The sequence below is a fragment of the Spermophilus citellus genome (genome assembly GCF_964194105.1).
Source record: "Spermophilus citellus genome assembly, chromosome: 16".
In the NCBI taxonomy this organism is placed as follows: domain Eukaryota; kingdom Metazoa; phylum Chordata; class Mammalia; order Rodentia; family Sciuridae; genus Spermophilus; species Spermophilus citellus.
In genome coordinates this window covers 12,023,693-12,042,942 of record NC_138196.1, presented here as the reverse complement: position 1 = coordinate 12,042,942, position 19,250 = coordinate 12,023,693, and the positions used below count along the sequence as shown (strand labels likewise).

The following is a 19,250-nucleotide window of genomic DNA, read 5'->3' as shown; positions in this document are numbered from 1 at the left end:
GCGAAGGGCGAATGGTGGGGTGAGAGGGGAGAGTCTGCCCTGCTCCCCACCTAAGTGGCGCGGGAAGGAGGTGATGCTGGCATGTCACTGGTAGGGTGAAGGTCCCGCGCAAGCGCGCTGGGGGCGCTCAGGGAAAGGCGGTGGCTCTCCCGCAGGCTGCGTGTGCTCGCCGGCGCCCTGCCTTCACCTAGTGTGACGCGCAGCCTCACTGCGCCCCCTCCCACACGTGTGCAGCCCTGGCGGGGCGTTGGGACGTCGCGGGTGGGGGTGCGATGGCCACGTGGCCTCGCAGGAATGCGCGGGCGCGAGGGCGGGGCCCGGCCGGGAAATGGGCAGAAGCTCCGGCCAGTGGGTGCTCGGCACGGTTGGGATGCGCCAATTCCATCGTGGTGGGCGGGGCCTCCCTCCGGCGTGGGCGGGGACTGGGCGCACGGCGGGCGGGGTACAGCGCGGGTGGGGGGGCTCGGGACTGTCGGCGGACCCGGATGCGGACGCGGCGGACTTATTCCGGGCCCACGGTGAGTGCGGGGCAGGGGTCCTGGGCGCCTGGGCCTCTCGCGGGCTTTCTTGTTTGCTTTAAAAGTTGCGCGTCTGTCCAGCTCCTCTAAGTAGCTAAATCCCACCCGAGGTTTGCGGGATGCACGGAGTGTGGTGGGCAGCCCCCCAACTCCAGTGGCTCCCCTGGGGTCACATAGGGCAGTCTCCAACCTCAGTGACTGTCCCTGGGCACAGACAGTGACCCTCCAACTCCAGCTAGTGTCTCCAGACACGGGGATCCCTAACTCCAGAGGCTGTTCCTGGGCACAGACAGGGAAGCCCCCCCAGCTCCAGAAGGTATCCCAGGAGCCAGAGACGGCGACCCCTCAACTCCAGCAGTGTCCAGTCCCTTCAGGACAGCTGTCCTGGGGCCAGTGTTCCAGGGCACCCACAGAGACTTGGGGTGAACCCACGTCCCACGGGACGCAGTGGGGCGGAATGTGAGGAAAAGCAGGTATTTGTGTGGGGATAATGATTGTCCACTGCGGAATGAGGGCCTGCAGGTCTCTCTCCTGCATTCCACAGCCCCCATTGCCCAAGAATGCAGGCAGGGTTTAAGTGGATTTGCTTGGTCAGCAGGTACCTTGTTAACTCCACCTGGTTCCACTCTCCCCTCTGTGGGGCCCTGAAGTTTTGAATGTGAAAGTGTAAAAGTCTGGATGAATGTGTGGGTGTGGGGTACTGGGGATTGAACCCAGGGATCCACTGAGATAGACCCAGCCCCTTTTGAGTCAGGGTTTCAGGGTTTTCCTACTTCTCTGAGGCTGGCCTGAGGCTGGCCTTGAACTTGCAGTCCTCCTGCCTCAATGTCTTGGGGATCACAAGTGCGGGCCACCTAGTCCAGCCGTTTGGGATTTTAATGGGATGTCAGGTTCGTGGAAAGCAACACAGGTGCCTGGTGCCACCCACCCCAGTGTTCCTTTCCTTGCTTTGGCTGGAGGTGGAAGTTCTCATTGACTTCAAACAGAGGGCCCTGTGGTTGGGTGGCACCTAAAGCTGCGTTGGGTACAGGGGTTCCTTAGTTTCCCTGAGGGATAACATTTTTATATCTTGAAACCCATTTTTTAGAGAGTTCCTTCTACTAGAAGAGAAGATAACTGAGATTCACACTTTGTATATGTTTTAAGAAGATGCCCTGTCCCTCCGCACTACCAGTGCTTATCTGATGGGCCTTGGTGCCAGCGTCTGCAGTTACATTGCGTGCTGCCACTGTTCACAGCCATGCAGGACTTCCTGACCCTGTGTGAGGTGCTGTTCACAGTTGCTGTCTCTCTGTACACACCACTTGTGAGAGGAGCTGCGGACAGTGAGGGATGAGGCAAGATTCAGTTATTCAACATGAACTTTTTTTTTTTCCAGTGCTGGGTTGGAACCCAGGGCCTCCGCTTGCCAAGGCTCTACTGCCGACCACGCCCCCAGCTCAAAAGAGCTTTTTATTGTTTCAGAAGGTGTACTTTCTAGACCTCCGGTTTGTCACCTTGGTACTTCGCTGCCTCTCCTGTGCAGTTCTGTGGTGAGGTAGGGGCAGACCCTGGGAGCTCTAGATGGAGATGTGGCCTTGGGAAGCAGCAGCCCTCTACAGGACTCGGTGTGCCCACTGAGGACATTGCTGGGAGTTAAACTGGAGACCTTCTGCAGGTGCTACAGCAGTGGGAACAGCACCTGCGACCGCATTAGCCTATAGGTAAAGTGTGGAGGCATAATAAAAAGGAGAGCCCATGTTGCCTGATAGAGCAGTCATTCCCTCTTTCTTTCTCTCTCTCTCTCTCCCTCTCTCTCTCTCTCTCTTTCTCTTTCTTTGCGCAGTACTGGGTATTGAACCCAGGGATGCTGTACTGCTGAACTACATCCTGAGCCCTATCTATCTATTTACTTGTTTGTTTATTTTTCAGTTTTGAGGCAGGGTCTGGGTTACCCAGGCTGGCCTCAAGCTTGCAGCCCTCCTGCTGTAGCTTCCCAGGCTGCTGGTCCCAGGCACGTGCAGCTGTGCCTGGCTGTACATCATCTTTCATTGCACAACATGCGATAGAAAGGATGCAGCAAGAGGTGTGGGTCTGGGTACTGAGAGCATGTTAATATTCATTCACACCCCGTGTGTGGATCGCCCAGGTAGATAGTAAGTGTGGTGAAGTTAGAGGGGAACAGAGCTCTCATCACTGATAGAATTTCAGCTCTCATTAACTAAGCCTCCAGGGGTGCAGTTTTGGAAGAATGGGAGACTGCTGAGGGAAGGGGTGTTCCAGGTCCAAACCTGCTTGGCTTGGTTTAAGGTGAGTCCAGAGTGGAAGGCAGGTGGGCCATGAGTGCTTGTATGGAGGGCGTGGCCGGGCAGGAAGCCATGGTCAGTGTGACCCTGAGGGTGCTGGCCTTGATAGGTCCTACCTGTGCCCCACAAAGAGACCAGCACCCCTGCGAGTGCAACTTGCAACTGGGAGGCCTGTGGCCAGCCCCTGCACTCTCCCTCCTGGCCGCTTCCAGAGCTGCCTGGCCTGGAGGTTCCCTTTGCTCTCCCTCCCTCCTCCTCCCTCCTCCCTCCTCCCTCCTCCTCCCTCCTCCCTCCTCCCTCCTCCTCTCTCCTCCCTCCCTTCCTTCCTCCTCCCTCCCTCTCTTCCTTCCTCCTCCTTCCTCTCTACTCCCTCCTCCCTGTCTTCCCTTCTCCCTTCCTCCCTCCTTCCTGTCTTCCCTTCCTCCCTTCCTCTTTTCCTCCCTTCCTCCCTCCTTCCTGTCTTCCCTTCTTCCTTCCTCCCTCCTTCCTGTCTTCCCTTCCTCCCTTCCTCTTTTCCTCTCTTCCTCCCTCCTTCCTGTCTTCCCTTCTTCCTTCCTCCCTCCTTCCTGTCTTCCCTTCTTCCTTCCTCCCTCCTTCCTGTCTTCCCTTCCTCTCTTCCTCTTTTCCTCCCTTCCTCCCTTCCTCTTTTCCGTCTTCCCTTCCTCCGTCCCTCCCTCCCTTCCTTCCTTCCTTCCTTCATGTAAAATTTAAAAATCTTGACTACAAAATGGAGCAGTCATTTTTTAAAAAATATTTTTAGTTGTAGATGGACACAGTATCTATTTTTATTTATTCATATTTCTTATGTAGTGCCGAGGATGGAACCCAGGGCCGTGTGGGTGTGAGGCAAGCGCTCTGCCTGGAGCCACCACCCCAGCCCTGGAGCAGTCATTTTGTGTGTTATTCTTTCTTTCCATTTGGGTGTTTCTTGATTTTCTTTGCATGATGAACTGACACCTGCTAATAGAAAATACTCTCAGTGGTTGTTGATATTTTATTAAAAGTGGGAAAACATGCAAAATATTTTTTAAAAATCGTAGGTGAGGGTTTTTGTTTTCTATCACCTTCTGATATGAGAACTATCAGACCGTTGTGTGGTGGGGAAGTGTACCTACTGGCTGTTTGTGAGCAAGTGTGTCTGGAGCCTCGTGGCACTGCTGCAGACCTGGGCCTGCTGGCTCAGCGCGAAGCCCAGGTGCGAGGAAGGAAACAAGGAGCAGCTGAGAGCTCTCAGTGTTCTGTGCACACTTACGTCTTATGTTTTAATTTTTTATGAAAGGAGAACAGCAAGGATTTCAGTTTGTTTCCTGGCTACCTTTAGGAACATGAGGAGGTGACTTGAAAAGGCACTGGTACGCTGGGTGGTGTTCCATGCCCACTGGAGCAGAAGCTGCAAGCTAGGGCTGAAGGCTCTGGTTTCTGGATAGGCTGGACCACTGGATTTCCAGCACATCTGGGCAATGGTCTGGTCCCACCTAATTGGGCTGTGCTCCTCTTCCCTGCAGAGGTGGCTCCAAGTGGCTTGGGAATGCAGGGCGTGTGCAGGAGGGTGGTAGGAAGCCTGTTGGGCGAGCCCAGCCCACCCAGGGTACCCAGAGCTGGTGATGATGGCCCTCAAGTCCAGGCTTTCTGCATGGGGATGTTGCAGGTCTGTTCCTCACAGTGTGGACAGCCTGAGCCTGGCTCTGTCGGGGGCAAGGTGGGCAGGATGTTGCCAGGGCCGTGTGGTAGCCTCTGCTCTGGCCAGGCCCGCTTGCTTCCTTCCCACTGCAGGGCGGCCCTCTTGCTGAAGAGGCGATGAGGAAGCCCATTCATGACTGTTCTCCAGCCCTGGACTCAGCAGTCCAGTAGGAAGCAGCCCACGCCCAGCAGCAGTGTTGATCCCTGCCCAGCATGCCGCTGATCCTCAGAGGAGCTTCGCGATGTCACGTGTGGGCTCTGAATTCAGCCAGCAGGGCGCTGCAGAGTGCAGTCGAGGACAATTGCTGGCTCTGGGAGCTCTGGCCCTGTGACCGCTCTTAGTGGAGCTCAAGTCTGAGCTCTTCTGTGGGGTTGGGAGGACCCAGAGTGGCACAGTTCTCAGCTTCTGGCCCAGGCCCCAGGGTCTGAAGTTGGAGGCGCCTGCTGGGAGGAGGGAGGCCCTCTGCTCCAGGAGGACAGCGGAGACCTGCGTTTCTCTCTGACTTAATAGGAGGGAAGGAAAGGTGCAGCCTTGCCAGACAGAGTCCCTGGAAAGCTGGTCTTCGGCTTTCCAGGATGTGCAGTCTGCCGTGGGAGAGCTGGGTTGGCCTGTGGCTCTTGTGGTAAGGAGCTGCTTCCAAACCCCGTGTGTCTACAGGAGCAGGCCCGCAGAAGATGGGGGCTCTGGTGACCTTGTGGACTGGGGGGGACAGAAGTTGTGTGCACTTGTCTGGAGATTGCTAGTTTCATAGTCAAGTGCTTCTGCAGATGGCTCATTTCCCTTGGGGGTTCAGGTGGACCTAGGTGGACATCCTTTCCCAAGCATGCCTACTGTCCCACACGTTGGCCACCTAGAACTGTGTGGGGCAGTGGAAACACTGAGGGAAGTGGCCAGGTCCAACTGGTACCCCTGGCAAGGGCATTCCTTGCAGAAGGAGTATAGGGCCAGGGGAGGGGGTGCCAGGCATGCCCAAAGTCAACAGGAAGGCCAGTGAAGGGCATCCTGGGGCAGCGTGCCTGGGCTTGTGGCCAGCTGGGCAGTAGAGATGAAGAAGGCCCGTGGAGGTTCCGAGTGTGACGGGAAGCCACGGAAGGTCAGAGCGACAGAGCAGTGGAGGGTTTGTGACAGAATGCCTGGAGGGTGTCGAGCCAGTCAGCTCACGTTTTGTAGGACTGTCCTCTGGGTTACTGAGAAGTGACCCTGCAGAGGCCCAGACGGAGGCCTGGAGGTGTACCTGAGACTTCACATGGCTCTGGGCACAGGTGCGGTGGTGCATGCTGGGAGGCAGCCAGGGTCAGTGGTGTGTGGACAGAGTTGAAGGCTGCTGACTGTATCTGCTCCTGGTTTGGTCCTGGGCTTGAGAGTAAGGAAGGATGGGGGACGGCTCCCAGGGTGCTTGGTTTGGTGGGCAGTGGGTGGCGGAGCTGGGCCTGGGTCACATGGTGGGAACTTTCCAGGTGCCCCTGGGGACGTGCTACAGGCAGCTGCATTGAGGAGCACAGTGCTGGTGAGGTCACCCTGTCCAGGTGGCGGTGAAGCTGCAGGCTGACTGAGGTCACCAAGGAAGGGGCAGGCCCGCAGGGGAGCAGAGGGCAGGACTGGTGGAGAGAGGAATGCAGAGCGTGGCATGCTGGGGCCCAGCAGAGGGGTGCTGGCAGAACGGGATATCAGTTCCTGTTGATATGTTGAGCCCAGTACTGGACATGGACAAGAGCAGGCTGCTGAGGGTGCAGGGATGGTGGGGTGACCAGCAGTCAGTTCAGAGTGAGTGGAGAGAAATCGAGTCTGGGCTCTGCCCAGCACCCACCACAGGTGTGGCCTGGTGGCACCTTTCCTGCCAAGCCACCCTGAGGCCTCAGAAGGCTGCTCCCCAGGTGCCGCTCTGGGAGCGCTGCCGCAGGGTGAGCCTCACTGCTGTGGAGTGGCTGCTGTCCTCCTGGCACCTCTCCTGAGGGCCCGGGTGGGAAGGAGGGTGTGCGCTGTGGTCACCAAGGCGTGGATGCTGCCTCCTGGCCCTTGGATCTGGTGCTCAGGACTGAGGCCGCCCCTCCAGCCAGGGCAGGAGTAGAGCCAGGACCATCCCCTGCACGTGGACAGTGGTCCAGGATCCGGGAAAGGGCCACCAGAGGGATGGACGCCGCAGGGACGAGGGGCACGTGTTTATCTGGAGCCTGCTGGATGGGGGCCTCCTCCTGATGTTTGAGGATGGTCTTAATAATCCTCGTACAGGGATCCCACTGGCCCCTGGCCTTGAACCAGAGTGGCCACCTAGGACATCCTCCCCAGGGCTCCATGGGACTAAGTCTGCAGGTGAGTGGGAGAGGGGCAGCACTGCTGCACAGGACATGCTGAGGGCCACCTACTGCCCTGAAGGAGTCTGCCCAGGGCCGACAGCTACAGCCTTGCCCCCACACCTGCTGCTGCTGCTGCTGCTCATCCTGTCCCCAGCCACAGAGCCTTCCTGCAGACACCCACCGTGCCCTGGCCTCCCTTCCCCCAGTCAGCCCCTGTTCAACACTGCAGGTGTGGGTTTCCTTTGTTCTAAGGCCTGCCCATGCCATGGACAGGAGTGACCAGGCCACCCCTCTCCCAAGTTCCAGACGCCAGCCCCCTGCATTTCTCCTGGCTCTTTCCAGCCCGGCACTCGAGCTGGACTCTGGGCATTTCCAGGAAGATCCTTGCCTCCTGGCTTGGGCAGAAGGTCTGACCTGTCCTCACTCTTTTCCTTCCTTGTAGGGATTTTAGTCTGGACTTGCATGTCTCAGCTCCCAGAGCTAGGAGTGTGACCACTGTGGCATCCCACTCCTCCTCCAGCCCCTCTACTGGGATGTGAACTCTCAGCAGCAGGTATCTAAGTGCAGGAAGGGACTATAGCCCTGGGGGGATTTTCACAAGTTACTTAAACTCCCATAGCCTTAATATTATAAAAGTGACTTTTCACCCCGCATGTGTGTAAATACCAGTGATCCCAGTGACCTGGGGAGGCTGAGGCAGGAGGATCATGAGTTTGAGGCCAGCCTCAGCAATTTAGTGAGACCTTCAGCAACTTAGCAAGACCCTGTGTTAACAAATAAAAAGGACCTGGGATGTCACTCAGTGGTTAAGTGCCCCTGGGTTCAATCCCCAGTACCAAATAAAAGTGACTTGGAAGTTTGAACTTGTGTGCATGAAATCCCTGGGTACAATGTTGGGACTTGGGCAGGTGCTCTTCTCCTCTTTACCCCACTCTTCCTTCTGACCTTTGAGAACAGTTGGTTTGACTCGTAGCTCCGTTTGGTCTTCTGGTCCAGTCAGAAACTTTCTGTTCCATTCTGTTCCTTCTGGATGGACTGGCCCTGGAAACACAACCGAGTGTGGGCAAGCAAAGGCGGGACGCGAGGCAGGTCTGGTGACTCTTGCGGGGGGGGGGGGGCTTTCTGCTCTGTTTTGTGAATATACCTCTCCTGTCATGAGAAAGAGCTGCAAAGACGGGCCGCCCCAGGTAAAGGTGGCACCCACGCAGGTGCTGGGACAGTTGGCAGTGGGAGCGATGGTGTTCTTTCTGGCTGGCTTTTCCCAGAGAGGACGCTCCTGGGCTGGCGTGGTGACACCTGGTGTGCGTCTGCCCGCAGAGGCTCCTGGGAGGGCTGTGATGTGGTGGCTACCCTGGTCTGGGTGCCATGATCTCAGGTGCAGTGGGACGATTGCTTGGGGGCAGGGGGGAGGAAAGCAGTGGAACAGACCCACCTCCCGCCAGTTCAGCCGCTGGCTGCTGGGGTCTGTGTGAGGGAGCTCGGGTGCGGGATTTCCTGAGGGCCAGTGCAGACTGGCAGGGGTCTAGGTGGGTTGTGCATCCGGGGATGCTCTCCCTGCGCTCCTGCCTGCCTTCTTCCTCCACACCTGGTTTTGAGAGCTGACCACTGCGGGCATGCTGCTGAGTGCCCAGCACATAACCCATCTCTGCTGTCCCCGCTCTTACCCCTGCAGACGCGCTCTAGTCGGCTGTGCAGCAGGTGTCTGTGTGCTGGGGCTGCAGGTGAGTGGCTGCACGCTGATCTGCCTACTGCCAGGGAGGGCTTGCGCAGGGTCCTGTCGTTCTCCCCCTTGTTTGTCTGTCCTGGGGAGTCTGGCTTCTAGTGGGGGACAACAGGGAACATGGAGACAGTACTAATGGCTCCATCTCTGCTGGCCTAGGGGGCGTGAAGGGCACACACAGGTGAGGTGACGTGGCCAAGTCCACAGGGGCCACCCTGGGAGCTGGGCCAGGGCGGGTGGAGGACAGCAGGGAGTGGAAGACTGGGGACATGGAGCTTGGTGCCTCTGGCAGGCAGTGGGAGCCAGGCCAGGGCAAGTCCTGATGGGCAGTGCCCCTCCATGCCCTCAGGTGCACCCCCAGCCAGAGCTCTGATCCTCCAGCCCGGGCAGCCCCTGCTGCTCACGCTGCCTTTCTCCTGTCTCCCTCCCTGTGTCCTCTGGAGAGTCCTGCATTCTTTCTCTTCTGTCCACGAATGAGAGCTCGACCTCAGAGGTCACTTGAGATGTCTCAGCATGCCCGGGGGGCCTTCCTGAGGATGTGGTGGCAGTGCTGAACCACAGACAGCAGGCACACAGGCACAGGGGGCACTGGGGGCAGAGCCCAGGTACTGCTGGCCAGGTTCCAGCAGTGCCCATGCAGGTGGCAGCTGCCCATCAAGGCAGAGCACTTCTAAGGGTTCTGGCCCTTCAGGGGCAGTTGTAGGGGGTCTGGCCTGCAGGAGTAGTGGTTGTAGGGTCTGGCCCTTCAGGGGCGGTTGTAGGGTTTTGGTCCTGCAGGAGTGGTTGTAGGGGTTCTGGTCCTGCAGGAGTGGCTGTAGGGGTTCTGGTCTTGTAGGAGTGGCTATAGGGGTTCTGGTCCTGCATGGTGAATGTAGGAGGTCTGGTCCTGCAGGGGTGATTGTAGGGGGTCTGGTCTTCTAGGAGTGGCTGTAGGGGTTCTGGTCCTGCAGGAGTGGTTATAGGGGTCTGGTTCTGCAGGAGTGGTTGTAGGGGTTCTGGTCCTGCAGTTCTGGTTTCATGGGGTCTGGTCCTGCAGGAGTGGCTGTAGGGAGTCTGGTCCTGCAGGAGTGGCTGTAGGGAGTCTGGTCCTGCAGGAGTGGCTGTAGGGGGTCTGGTCCTGCAGGAGTGGCTGTAGGGGGTCTGGTCCTGCAGGGGTGGCTGTAGGGGGTCTGGTCCTGCAGGAGTGGCTGTAGGGGGTCTGGTCCTGCAGGAGTGGCTGTAGGGGGTCTGGTCCTGCAGGAGTAGTTGTAGTTGTTCTGGTCCTGCAGGAATGGTTGTAGCGGGTCTGGTCCTGTAGTAGTGGTTATGGGGGTCTGGTCCTGTAGGAATGGTTGTAGGGTCTGGTCCTGCAGGGGTGATTGTAGGGAGTCTGGTCCTGCAGGGGTGATTGTAGGGAGTCTGGTCCTGCAGGAGTGGCTGTAGGGGGTCAGGTCCTGCAGGAGTGGTTGTAAGGGGTCTGTTGCTGTAGGAGTAGGTGTAGGGGTCTGGTCCTGCAGGAGTGGCTGTATGGGGTCTGGTCCTGCAGGAGTGGCTGTAGGGGGTCTGGTCCTGCAGGAGTGGCTGTAGTGGGTCTGGTCCTGCAGGAATGGCTGTAGGGAGTCTGGTCCTGCGGGAGTGGCTGTAGGGAGTCTGGTCCTGCGGGAGTGGCTCTAGGGGGTCTGGTCCTACGGGAGTGGCTGTAGGGGGTCTGGTCCCGCGGGAGTGGTTGTAGGGGTTCTGGTCCTGCAGTTCTGATTTCATGGGGTCTGGTCCTGCAGGAGTGGTTGTAGGGTCTGGTCCTGCAGGAGTGGCTGTAGGGGGTCTGGTCCTGCAGGAGTGGCTGTAGAGGGTCTGGTCCTGCAGGAGTGGCTGTAGAGGGTCTGGTCCTGCAGGAGTGGCTGTATGGGGTCTGGTCCTGCAGGAGTGGCTGTAGGGGGTCTGGTCCTGCAGGAGTGGCTGTAGGGGGTCTGGTCCTGCAGGAGTGGCTGTAGGGGGTCTGGTCCTGCAGGAGTGGCTGTAGGGGGTCTGGTCCTACAGGAGTGGCTGTAGGGGGTCTGGTCCTGCAGGAGTGGCTGTAGTGGGTCTGGTCCTGAAGGAGTGGCTGTAGGGGTTCTGGTCCTGTAGGAGTGGTTGTAGGTTCTGGTCCTGCAGGAGTGGCTGTAGGGGGTCTGGTCCTGCAGGAGTAGTTGTAGGTGTTCTGGTCCTGCAGGAATGGTTGTAGCGGGTCTGGTCCTGTAGTAGTGGTTATGGGGGTCTGGTCCTGTAGGAGTGGTTGTAGGGTCTGGTCTTGCAGGAGTGGTTGTAGGGTCTGGTCTTGCAGGAGTGGTTGTAAGGGGTCTAGTCCTGAAGTAGTGGTTGTAGTGTCTGGTCCTGTAGGAGTAGTTGTAAGGTCTGGTCCTGCAGGGGTGATTATAGGGGGTCTGGTCCTGCAGGAGTGGTTATAGGGGGTCTGGTCCTGCAGGACTGGTTGTAGGGGGTCAGGTCCTGCAGGAGTGGTTGTAGGGGGTCTGGTCCTGCAGGAGTGGCTGTAGGGGGTCTGGTCCTTCAGGAGTGGCTGTAGGGGGTCTGGTCCTACAGGGGTGGCTGTAGGGGGTCTGGTCCTGCAGGAGTGGCTGTAGGGGGTCTGGTCCTGCAGGAGTGGCTGTAGGGGGTCTGGTCCTGCAGGAGTAGTTGTAGGTGTTCTGGTCCTGCAGGAATGGTTGTAGCGGGTCTGGTCCTGTAGTAGTGGTTATGGGGGTCTGGTCCTGTAGGAGTGGTTGTAGGGTCTGGTCTTGCAGGAGTGGTTGTAGGGTCTGGTCTTGCAGGAGTGGTTGTAAGGGGTCTAGTCCTGAAGTAGTGGTTGTAGTGTCTGGTCTTGTAGGAGTAGTTGTAAGGTCTGGTCCTGCAGGGGTAATTGTAGGGGGTCTGGTCCTGCAGGAGTGGTTGTAGGGGGTCAGGTCCTGCAGGAGTGGTTGTAGGGTCTGGTCCTGCAGGAGTGGTTGTAGAGTCTGGTCCTGTAGGAGTGGTCTTAGGGGGTCTGGTCCTGTAGTAGTGCTTGCAGGGGGTATGATCCTGGGCTCTGGTAGCCCTTGGGAAGGCAGCTGTCCCAGCACATGGCTAGCCCTTTGAAGCTGCACCTTGAGGGATGTGGCTGCTTGCTGTCCCTCCTGGAGTGGGCGCAGGCTCTGATGCATAGACCACCTGGAGTCCCTGAGTGACCTGTCCACACAGCCAAACAGTAGCTGTGACACGCTAGGCTTCTCTAGTCCTGGAGAAGAGTGACTGTGGAAAGCATGTTTGGATTTTCAGTTTTTGTAAGCATCCTGTCTGCTTGTGCCCGTGGACAGTGAGAGGAATGTCCACTGTCTCTCTCTGCAATGGGGTGAGCTGAGCACCCTGTACTTATGTCTGCACCCCCTCATGGGTTCTTTATGGGTACATAGCCTTCCCAGCAGGCAGCCAGGTTTTGCTCAGCCACCAAGAACCTGTGGGTGTTGCAGCAGCACATGCTCCTGACCCGCTTCCGGGCTCTCTGCTCCCTGGCTGCCTCCTCTTAAACCTGGAGAGGGCCGGTCCTGAGCCTTTCCTGAGCCTCCCTCTGCCCAGGGACTGCCGGGTATGGACGGCCATGGATCTGCCTCTGGTGGGACTCCAGTGTGATGTGTGGTGTCGACTCATGAGGGCTCCGTGAGCTCTCACCTTTGAAGGGCTGAGGGGCCAGGAGGCTCAGGGTACGCAGGTCTTGTGTTTGTCGCATGAATCTGGCAGAGCATTCTGAGGCAGGCACGACACCTGTGCTACCAGATATGGTGCTCCTGCCAGCCTGCCAGAAGTGGGATGGCCACGTCAGCAGCCCAGCTGCAGCAGAGGACACAGGCTGGGTGGGTCAGATCCTTGTCTGACCAGGAACAGTGACCAGACAGAGCCTCCAGCCCCTTTGCCCTCTGCTCAGTGAGGGCCTCGGCCAGGGGATTCCAGACGGGCTGTGCACATGGGCTCATGCCCAGTTTCCTGAGGTCTCTGGCTGCGGTCTTTCCTGTTTGCCTGAATGCAGCAGCTCTTGCCCAATACCACCACTGGGGTGGTGATCAGGGGCCTTCACCAACTCGGGTGGGTGGCCATGCTGGCCAGGGCCAGTTGTATGAAAGGGAGCACAATGTTTGAACACAAAAGGCTGAGGCAGTCTGTTAGTGTCTGGGCTCTTTAACTGACCGTTTCTACTTTTGTTTAAAACCACAATCCAAATGTACAATGAGATCTTTCATTAAGATGCTTAAATTGGACGATGACAGCAGTCATGAAAACAAAGCTGGGCAGCCGAGGCTGGTCTTGCTCATGCTGCACGCAGGTCAGACACAGGGTGCTTTGAAAGCAGACCCTGGGCTCTGCCTGGCGTCAGTCTGTCTCACCTGCTCGCAGCAGGCAGAGCTCCTGCCCAGTGCTCCAGTGAGGACCACCTCCACCCGAGGGCCAGCCCCAGAAGCCCCTGCTCCGGGGTGCAGTGTCCAGGGGCACTCACATGCAGGAGAAGGTCTGAAGCCCTGGCTCATCTGTTTGACACACTGTCTGGGATGCCGGGAGTGGGTAGCAGTCCTGATAGCCGCTGACAGCCAGGGAGCCACAGGCCTGCTGCGGGCCCTCTGGCCTCAGGGGAATGGCAGAGTTGTGTGGGTAAAGTGGCCTGGTGTGTGTGAAGCCCCAGTTCAGCTGACGGGTGTAAGTGCTGTGTGAGTGCGAGCCAGTGTGACTTCAGAGATCAGGTGTTGCTGGAAGACTCGGGTGTTTATTCTTTTTTCATCCTGATCATACCGGTCACACTGGTGAGATGGGTTGGCTTGACCCTTTTTCCAGGTGTTCTGGGCAGAAAAACAGAGCATCAGTGAGGCCAGACCCACGCAGCATGGTTAGGAAATGTTTAGCCAAAGCGAGGGCACACCGGGCCCTTGTGGCTGCCAGCAGTGGGCCAGCGTGCCCACCTTCTGTCTTGAGCAGATGCAGGCAGAGGGTGCTTGCTTTCTCTGCTGACAGGAAGACCTCTAGAGAAGAGCAACCCATGCTGTGCGACTCTGCGGACCTCGGCGCTCAGTCTGCTAAGGCGAGCCCTGGCAAGGGCAGACTGAGCACCGAGGTCTGCAGAGTCACACAGCAAAGCTCGGGTCACCGCAGGCTGAGCTGGTCTCTGTCCCATGCCCTCCTAGGTGGGTGATTCAGCCTCAGCCATCACTGGGCAGTGCTGCGGGGCAGCCGCCTCTCCTGTGGCAGTGTCTGGAGATGCCTGTGTCTCTTTCCCCGTTTCTCTGGACTAGAGTTCAAGGACATTCACTGATGGCCCTCTCTGTCCTGTTCCTGAGGCCTTGGCACTCTGGAGGATGAACCCGGGGCCTGGGCCCAGTGGGAGCCACCGTGCCGTTCCGTGCTCCTTTCCTTACGCACCCCAACTGTTCTGCAGCTGCATGGGCATCATGTGAGCAGCCCGATGCGGTGTTCCATGAAACGTGGGAGCCCGTAGGCTCTGTGGGACCTGGGCTGGCCTTCCAGCACCTCCTTCTTCTCCTGGCTATGCAGACTGCCCTCAGCCTCAGAGGCGCGGGGTCACCAGGCCTGCCTCCCATAGTCCAGTCCTGTCCACTCTGCTTCCCTGCCCTGCGCCCTCCCTGGGAGAGGCTGGAGGAAGCCTGTGGCCGTGTCAGCCCAGAATGCAGTGCGCTGCTGTGAGTGGTTGGGGGCTCTCGTGTGCACCTGCGTGTGTGCAGGGCGAGTCGATTCTGTCTCAGAACCGTGGGTTTCTGCAGCACAGCAGGTGTGCCCTTGGCTGGACTGGCACTACAGCAGCCCGTTGCCTGCCCTCACTTACATCCCTGTGCAGCTGCAGGCAGTGTCCTCGTTGCTCAGCTTCTCTCTGAGGACCCTTCTGTGGCCCTCCCAACTGTGGCCCAGCCTTGAGCCTAAGCACGCCTGCCTTAGACGGGAAAGCAAGTCCGTTTCCTACCACTGGCATGAGCTCCTTTGCCCCTTCTGTGGATGTCCTCAGTGTCCAGCATGTAGAGTCCAGGTGTGGCCGGAGGGCCTGGCGCAGAGCAGCAGGAACTGCAGCAGTGACCACTCCTGTCCGCCACCGTGAGCAGCAGTGGCAGCTGGCACGTGCGTGCCCAGCACTGACGAGGCTCCTATTCTCATCCCTGCACCATGTTTCACCTGCAGCGTGCTGGGAGGTGGACACTGTTGCCGCCCACCAGTTCCAGGTGTAGCAGTTGGCTGCACCATCTCAGAACTTGCCAGGTCTCACCTGGCATGTGGACAGCAGATTCTGCCCCAGCCTCTGGGCTCTGAGGCTCCACGTCATACACCTGCCCTTGTATGGCCTGGGTAGGTCCTTTGAACTTTCTGAGCTATTGCATCTTCATTTGAGGCAGAACCCCCTTGTTGGGGCGATGCTGTGACTGGGTTCCTCCTAAGTGAGGCCACTGCTCCCAGCAGCTTCCCGGCACCTGTGGAGCTGCAAGTGTTGGTGAAGGAGGGACGTGGGAACTGAGACTCCCGATGCCAGCGAGGAGGGCCAGCTGCTCACACAGAGTGTGCAGCTCTGGGCCAGGTCCTGGCAGCTTCTCAATGCCCATGAGGGTGTCAGGGAAAGTTGGGTAAGGGGAGCATGGGGCAGAGGGTGGCTGCTCCTGCTGGGTGCCCCTGGAGCCCTCCACGTCTCAGTGGATGAGAGCCTTCATGGCACTGCCAGCTCATCTTAGTTTGAGAACACATTGGCTTTCTCTGGAAAGTACCACATTTTGTTAATTAATTTGGCTAAAATAATTGGCTGGGCTTAGGTGGTTGCAGACGAAGTCCAAGGCTGTGCCCGCTGGCAGCCCAGGGCTTTTCCAGGCCTGTTTTCTGTGCGGAGCACGTGAAGCCAGTGATGGCCTTGGGTAGGCAGCTGGCGGTGGAGGAGGCGCTGGGGGCAGGCGTCGCCGTCCGTCCATCGCATCCGTTGTTCCTGACGTGGGAACGGAAGCAGTTGGCTTTTCCTCAACCCTCTGTCCCTGTCTGAAGCCAGGTGGATGCGGGGAAGTCTCCTGTGAGTCAGTGGACAGGATGTCCTCCTCTGGAGCTAGGAGCCAGCCTTCTCATGAGCTCTGGGTGTCACCCTGTTTTAGATCCAGGCACGTGGGATTGTCCTAGCCAAGAGACTGGTTACTTGTTCCCTCAAGGAAGCTTAGAAAACTGTCAGCTGCACCTTAATCCTGATAGTTCTTTACTCAGAACTGCTAAGTGTTAGTTGAAGGAAGAGGAAGCACACATTTGGCTTATGTGCTGATTTTTCCCTTCAGAACCCTGAATGAACTTAAGCAAAGACTTTCGGAGGTGTTGGCTGGCAGGGATCTGCCCAGTGGTCCCAGCTGTGAGGCTACCTGCTGGCTGTGATTCAGGGTGACCCGAGGAGAAGTCGTGCTGACTGAGAACCCTCTCTTGGGTTTGGTTTGCAGCCAGTAGGGGATGAGTTCTTTAACCCCAGCTGCAAGTGACAGCTGTGTTTCCTCCTTACAGGGCCATCAGGCCATCACTACAAGCCCTGCACGTGGTGAGAAAGTGACATCTGCCTAGCCAGCATGTGACGGGTGGTGTCTCCACTTCCTGCGGGGGCTTCTGTTCCCTGACCAAGCCACAGAGCATGGACCAGCAAGAGGGCCCTCCTCCTGCTCCCACAGGTGTGTGGCCTCCACAGGGGTGTCCAGGAGCCCTGGGGCACTAGGGGCTCTTCCTGAACACTCTGTGCTCTGGAATTACGAGGCTGCTCCTGACAGGGGCGAGTGGTGGGGGAGACGAGGGTGAGAGTGTCAGGGAGAATGATGAGGTGCTTGCTGGGGCTCAGAGGGGATATGAACTTTGAGGGTCCCAGCTCTTAGGCCAGTGCACTTGGGGTGCACCAGTGAGCCTCTTGCACCAGGCTTGCCTGTCCTGGGCATCTCAGCTTCCTGCAAGGTGTTCCGTCCCCCACCCAAGCTGACTGATGTGGAAGGGAAAGGGCTTCCTGTTCAGAGGCCACGTCCATGTGCAGGCCCAGTGGCCAGGGCCAACGTTCCACCACTAGAACACAGCCTCTCCAGGCACTTGGAACGGGGTCCAGGGAGTCCTCTCCTGCTTCCTTTCTCTGGGGAAACTCAGGGCCAAGCATGGATCTCTTCTGTCCATCCACACCAGGTACAGCCTTCTTATCATCTCGCCAGAGCCATCTGCCCAGATGCCCATGGCAGGGAAGGCTGGCCCCAGCCCCGTGGTGGACCCTAACATTTCTGTAGCAGGCATCCCCAGGGCTTCCTGTTCTTGCGAAACCTGGGCTGTGGGGCAGGTGGGGCAAAGCTGTGCGGGCATTCTTCCACCCTGCGCTGCCTGCCATACGGACCTCTGGCCCTGGTTATGCTCATCCAGAAGCTCTGTAGGCAGAGCTGCCCACAAGTGAGCAGGGCCCCAGAGACACCAAGCCAACTGTGGTGTGGTGAACTGCCCAGAGTGTCCAGTGGGAGGAGAGGCCCCCAGAGAACTGTCAGGTGCCACTGTTTGCAGGAGCTCCTGCTGAGTGGGGGACTGACCCCTGAGGGTCATCTGGAGCTGGAGGACCCAGGAGGCATGGGATGTGGGAATGGGTGCCTAGAGGCCGGTTCTGCGGCTGCACTGGCCTCTGGCGGGTCTCACCTGTGTGGGCCTCAGCTGTGGGAGCCCTGGCCTTTCAGCCATGATGCCCAGGCTTGTACTTTTGTATGAGATATGAAGGAGACAGTTACAGTTTGGGGGGAGACTATAAACACAAGACAGCTTCAGGAAGGACAGATGGAGCAGCGCCTCTTCCAGCCTTGCCACAGGGCTGAGCAAGGCAGTGTCTGCAGCGTTCCCAGCGTCCAGGCTGGCAGCGGCCCACGAGCAGCTCAGACAGCCACCTGAGACGTGTAAAGAAATCATCTCGGAAGATGCTTTGGGGTATTTCAGAAAGCAAAACTCAGTTCCTGATTTTAAAGTCACACTACCAGCAAGAGCTGTCTCTAATTAATACTAAAATTCTGCCACAGATGATGTTTCAGAAAAAGAAATCATACTGTCGCTATATTAACCTCAGTTCATGAAGACCCAGGGACTGAATGCCTCTTGTTGTGGCAAGCTCAGGAGGAAGGGCTCAGCTCTCCTGAGAGCAGCTACCGCACTCTCGCCCTGGTCACCCAGCCCTGGGCCCCAGGCCAGGACCTCCTCGGATGCCCTGGGCATGGCAGACCCAGTCTTGTGCATAGCACCGTGAGGCCCAGCCTGCCTGAGTTTGGGTCAGAGCAGCCTCGGGTGGAGGTAGCCAGAGCTGGAGCCACGTGGAGACAGAGTATGGCCCACAGCACTGGGGCATGGGGGCACGGGGGCACGGGGGCTGCTCTCAGGTCCTTGGGGACAAGAAGAAGGCCTTGGCTGGGACAAGGGCTGAGGCCTCAGCCAGTGCAGGGAGAGCATGAGCCAAATGGGGCCAGACCCGGCCTGAGCAGCACCCATCAGTGTCCAGCTGGGGTGCGGCGTCTTCAGCACGGGGTCCCTGCCTTTAGATTGTTGCTTTTCTTTTTTCCCTTCTTCCCTCCCCTCCCCTCCCCCTCCCCCTCTCCCCCTTTCCCTCTTCCCTTCCCTCCTTCTATTCCTTCCTCTCTCCCTTCCCTTCCTCCTCCTCTCCCTCCCTCCTCTCCCTCTGGTCTCCCCTCCCCTCTCCCCTTCTTCCTTTTCCTTCCCCTCTTCCCTCCCCTTCTCCCCCTTCCTTTCTCCTTTCTCCCTCCCCTCCTCTTCCTCTCTTCCCTCCTCACCCCTCCCTTCTCTCCCTCTTCCCTCCTCCCCTCCTCCTTTCCTCTCCTCCCTTCTTCTCCCCTCCCCTCCCCTCCTTCCTCCTCTCCCCTCCTTCCTCTCCCTCTCTCTGTCCTCTCCTCCTCCCCTCCCTTCCTCCTCTCCCTCTCTCCTTCCTCTCCTCCTCCCTCCCCCTCCCTCCCCTCCTCCCTCCTCTCTCCCCTCCTCCCCCTTCCTCCTCTCCCTCTCCTTCCTCTCTTCCTCCCCTTCCTTCGTCCCCTCTTCCCCTCCTCCTCCCTCTTCCCTTCCCTCCCCCCTCCCCCCCTCTCCCCCTCCCCTCTCCCTCCACTCCCTCCTCCACCCTCCTCTACCCTCTCCTCTTTCCTCTAGCCTCCCTTGGCCATTGAGTATTCCACGGTCCTTTCTATGTTTTACTTCCAGAAGCTCCTGAGTAGTGCAGGGTCGGCCTGGGCTTCCGTTCTGCCCTTCTCTCTTTGCTTGGGGCCCAGGCACTCCTGGGCATGAAGTAGACTGTCTTCCTCTTTGGAATGCTCTGGCTGCTGGCCTTGCTCCTGCTTCCCAGGAGGGAAGCGCCCCGTGGTCTCTGTCCTTGTTCAGGAAGGTGCAAGCCCCTGTGCCAAGAATAACGGTTAACCTGGTAATTCATACTTCTTAAATTTTAGAAAATGAAGTGAAATATGATGCTAATAACGAGGAGGAGGAGGGGGAGCAGTTCGATTTTGACAGTGGAGATGAAGTTCCGGAAGCAGACCGACAAGCCCCGGCAGATGCTGGGGCCCAGGGCCAGGAGGCAGGTGAAGCCTCCTCCCCTGCTGGTGAGTCCCACTTGCCTTTCTTCACAGCGTGGCCCTGCGGGGAGTCACCCAGGTTTTCCGTCTTCAAGACTACAGGCCTGGGCTGGCTCACTGAGCAGGGGCTGCTGAGCCTGAGCTGTGGTCCAGGGTCAGCCACCAGGCTGTGTCCATCTCACCTGTCCCA

The 19,250-nt window shown here is 58.4% G+C and overlaps 1 protein-coding gene across 3 annotated transcripts in view; it reads left to right on the top strand.

The window, feature by feature from the left end:
• The first annotated feature begins 424 nt into the window (after nucleotides 1–424).
• LOC308634930 (rho guanine nucleotide exchange factor 10-like) overlaps nucleotides 425–19,250 on the top strand; it is a 33,173-nt gene continuing 14,347 nt past the window's right edge. For 2 of the 3 annotated variants that reach the window (XM_081269132.1, XM_081269130.1), the window contains exons 1-4: nucleotides 463–518; nucleotides 7,221–7,331; nucleotides 15,996–16,156; nucleotides 18,935–19,087. In XM_081269132.1, coding sequence (XP_081125258.1) covers nucleotides 16,120–16,156; nucleotides 18,935–19,087 — 190 coding nt within the window. In that variant the 5' untranslated portion in view covers nucleotides 463–518; nucleotides 7,221–7,331; nucleotides 15,996–16,119. Of the gene's footprint in view, nucleotides 519–7,220; nucleotides 7,332–15,995; nucleotides 16,157–18,934; nucleotides 19,088–19,250 lie in introns of all 3 variants that reach the window. The other variant, XM_081269131.1, reaches the window with a different exon arrangement.